The 4491-nt window shown below is 32.7% G+C and overlaps 1 protein-coding gene across 1 annotated transcript; it reads left to right on the top strand.

Annotated features, from left to right (window-relative positions):
• The first annotated feature begins 1671 nt into the window (after positions 1-1671).
• Positions 1672-3489, top strand: LOC134696841 (uncharacterized). Its single transcript, XM_063558793.1, has one exon. The coding sequence runs from the start codon at positions 1672-1674 to the stop codon at positions 3487-3489; it is 1818 nt and encodes a 605-aa protein (XP_063414863.1).
• Positions 3490-4491: the final 1002 nt, after the last annotated feature.

Genomic DNA, 4491 nt, shown 5'->3' on the forward strand with positions numbered 1-4491 from the left:
TTTGTGCTGTTTTTAGATCCTTCTACAACGAAATTTGTTTGACATGCACACGTATAAAAATTGCGGTTTTTATCCAACGCAGTCATAGGTTTGAACGTAGTTTTCAATTTAGACTCGTTTATATTTTTTGTTTGGGCATGTATCATATTTTCCCTCCGGTTTATATGATCCGTTCATCCTATATATTGACTCTTAAAATTCAAGAGTTAATCTAAAAATGAGGGTACTTTCTCTAAAAATGAGGGTACTTTTTATATGGCCTTCCAAATACCGTTTCGATCCCTAACATCACTGAAGAGACATTTATTGTCGAAATCCGGATATGGTGTACTAAAGAAATATTGACACCGAATGTTTGTGGCACAACATCCTGTCCACAAGTTAACAATTTTTTTTCTGTGACGTATTAAATTTATATTAAGATCCATTGTGTTACATCTTGTGATCAATTTTATTTGGCAATCGCCAATGGCAGTCAGCAGGGTTAAAGCACATCAGTTGTTCGACCTGTTAGTCAAATGCGTTTTGTTTAAATATACTTTTTCACTCTTTTGGTCTTTTGGAAAATGTTGTTTGTGCTGTTTTTAGACCCTTCTACAACGAAATTTGTTTGACATGCACACGTATAAAAATTGCGGTTTTTATCCAACGCAGTCATAGGTTTGAACGTAGTTTTCAATTTAGACTCGTATATATATATATATATATATATATATGTATATGAGAGCCCGGGTGGTCGTGTGGTCTAGCGGGACGGCTGCAGTGCAGGCGATTTGGTGTCACGATATCACAGTAGCATGGGTTCGAATCCCGGCGAGGGAAGAACCAAAAATTTGCGAAAGCAAATTTACAGATCTAACATTGTTGGGTTGATGTTTAGACGAGTTATATATATATTATATATATAAGTACGTCTGAGTCAGTGAAAACTCTACAACAGATGTATCCATCGGATCACCAGCAATGATGATGATACATGGCTGTGTACATAATGTAAATACAACTCGTCTAAACATTAACCTAACAATGTTAGATCTGTTTTTTGTTTGTTTTATTTATATAAAGCTTCTTAAGAAATCATTTGTTAACATTACCCTTATGCTACATTATGAAATGAAATAGATTTGGAGAAATTAACGGTTGCCAGCAAGATTTAACCACCCTACCAGAGCACCTGATATCTTCATAAAATGAAGGTTTTTGACGCATGATTCGTGTTGCTAAAAATTTAGCGTCTATGTCTTACTTTTATAGGATGCTGTTGGTCCTTGATCGCTTTTCATAAGATTTTTTTTTAGTATTTTCAGTTTATCTTCGACTTGTGAGCTTGACTATCACATTGGTATATTCTTCCTTCCTTCTGAAATGGGTAAATTCAATTTTGTATTTCAATCAACATAGTCATAGCAAAAAGTAATCCATTTTCAAGATAAATTGACATCGCAACATCTCATTAAAGCTAAAGTTCTATAGTTATTCTATGTAAGCATCAATCAGATGAACATTTATATCTTTCCCTGTGATCAATATAGCTTAATTGATTTCATGTTTATTTCAGACACAGACACGACAACCGTATCATTATCACTGTATCGTTATATGTGTCAGAACATAGTTGGAACAGAGAATCATGTTAAAACAATGAGACTGATCAATGCAGTTAGGGATACTATGACGAGCAACAACGATTTGACCTTTATCACAAGCGGAAGTTTTGGTGAAGGCCTTGAGATGAGAGGAAGTGATTTAGATATTATGTGTGTAAATAAAATATTTAAAGTTTACGAAAACATTACAACGGATAACAAATCAATTGTTATGTATTTATTAATGGAAACAGATGACGTAAAAGCTGGTTTCACTCAGTTGCTTGTAAAACAAATGGGTCCTGAATTTCTATGTCAATTTTGTGAGGAACTGAATGGAAAACATTATTTTTCGAGCACATTATACAAACACGAACTCTTGCGGAAGGCAAATAATGAATGTGTACTTCATGGACCATGTTTATCTGACAAAAAAGGAACAAGTGACTATGCAATGTGCATTCATCGCACAACATGGATACCACAAGCATCACAGTGGATAACAAGATCAAATAACTCATGGCCAAGTTATAAGGTCAAACAAAGTATTATAAAACACGGAGTACTCTTTGTACCAGTAGGAGTAAAGGGATCACCAAAAGAGGATATAGAATGGCGAATTTCTTTTTCTGTTGGTGAAAAACTTCTAATAAATACTTTTACACACACTAAATTAATATGTTATGCCCTCCTGAAAATTCTTTTGAAAGATGTAATAGCAACGGAATCCGAATGTGAAGATTTACTCTGTTCATATTTCTTGAAAACAATTATTTTCTGGATATCAGAAGAATTACCACAATCAATATGGAAACCTGAAAATCTGATACCTTGTTTTATGCGATGTTTGAGAAGACTGATTTATTCTGTTGACTATTCAATCTGTTTACATTACTTCATTCCAGAAAATAACATGTTTGAGAACAAAATAGAGGGACATGCTCGTAAAATACTGTTAGATAAACTTTATAAACTGCATAGTTACGGATGGCGATGCTTGTTTTTTTCAGATCAATTATCTGATTTTCAGGTATCAATGTGGATGAATCCTATCGAACCACATACATTGCATACTATCGAGTTTGCAAAAATTGTTAATTCAAAATTATTATATTTGGCTTTCAACGTGTTTTATGCTTTTGAGGATTACACTTATTTATACCAAAGAGGAATAGATCAGACAGTTTCCTGTCACCAATCTGCACTCAAGTACTTAAATACATACGTCTTGTCAGTGTTGTGTGGACAATATGCGCAGTACGTTCAACTGAATAGTTCTAGAAATAGTAATAAACATCAATACAAACAATACAAATCCTGTCTTTGTACTCTCCTGCACAATATTTATCATGACAGTGTATCTGGATGGCTGATGTTAGCTTCGTTTTTCTATAAGGTAAAACAATATAGTAATGCATTACACATCATCGCATATTCGATATCGAAATGTACCCCCGAAAAAATATGCCGCTTTATGGATATGTCGGGTAGTCATTATCGATTTTCCGACTTGCAATTATCCAAGAAAACAAGTATCGTACAATTATGGAAAATAATGCTTATCGATAATCTGACATTTGCAAGAAACTCTGGGCTAATACCAATTGAACTACAAATGGAAGTGGAACATAAAGAATATCGTATTTCCTCTATAGTTTATGCTTATTTTCTAAAAATATTATGTCATTATCATCTCAATAATGTCAGACAATGTCAGGATTGCCTACAAACTTTACAAATTATTATAGATGAAAGCTATTGTATGGAAAGTGACATAATGTTTCAATCTGAATCCTACAAAATTCTTGGAATAGCTTTACAATTACTTGGAGACAGTGAACATGGTGAATCCGCCCAACAAGCATTTATGCAGTCAGTTGAACTAGATCCGGATCAAAGATAACACTTCTGTAAAGAAACTTACACTTATGAGCTCGATGTGATATGTGTGCATTTTGTTGAACAACTCGTAAAAGACTGTAAAACATATTTCATAGATATGTATTTCGATTCATTCGATTTTTTGGTTTTCTAGAACTGTATATTTTGTTTAGTCTAAACTTAAACAATGAATTATGTTGAAGAGGAAAATACCATTTATATAAAAATTTTTATCAAAAATAAACAAAACTGTATTTATCATGTTTATTACATTCAAAGTAAAAAAAGGATTTTTTGTTCTAGTGGAAGAGAAAATAACTGGGACGGGAGAAAGGAGAATATTGAGACATGAGAGAAACGAGGAGGGGATAATACTTCACCGTTCCCCTTTTTTATCTGAAGTTTAAATCTAAAACAAAACAAGAACTAAAATAAATAACTCCGCCAGAAACAAGACGAAAAACTCTTGATACCGAATATGTAGCAAAGCAAAATACAGGAAGGCAATGTATTCACAAGTGAAAGTAAATTTTAACATAGATAACAAGCAAACTAAAATGACGCAATTTGCAAACACTTTTTACACATATTACTGTGGACTTTCTTTCAACCAGCTGGCTCCTCTCTAACATTTCCAGTTTGTTATTAGTTATACCTGTAACGTTCATTAATTTGTATTTGTTTGTCCTTTTAAAAGATAACATTCCCTTTATGACCTTTTGGTAAGGGAAAAATCATTTTTATATAGTTATTGGCCATGGTCTATAAAAGAAACAAAAGTAGATTTAACACGTAACGGAAATACACACTTTTTACAACTCAAATGAAATGACCGATACGTATTTCGTTTAGGGGTTCTAAATTTGTATGTTATCTGAAAAGTCAAACGTATATATAACTCCAACATCAATTGTTGTCGAGTTTCTATACCACGTACATGGAAAGAAAAAATAAATAAATCTTTATAAAAATTTACATGTTAATCTTTACTTTCAAACACATTAAGGTTTGCTCAATGTAACAA

Source organism: Mytilus trossulus, chromosome 14 (genome assembly GCF_036588685.1).
Source record: "Mytilus trossulus isolate FHL-02 chromosome 14, PNRI_Mtr1.1.1.hap1, whole genome shotgun sequence".
Lineage (NCBI taxonomy): Eukaryota > Metazoa > Mollusca > Bivalvia > Mytilida > Mytilidae > Mytilus > Mytilus trossulus.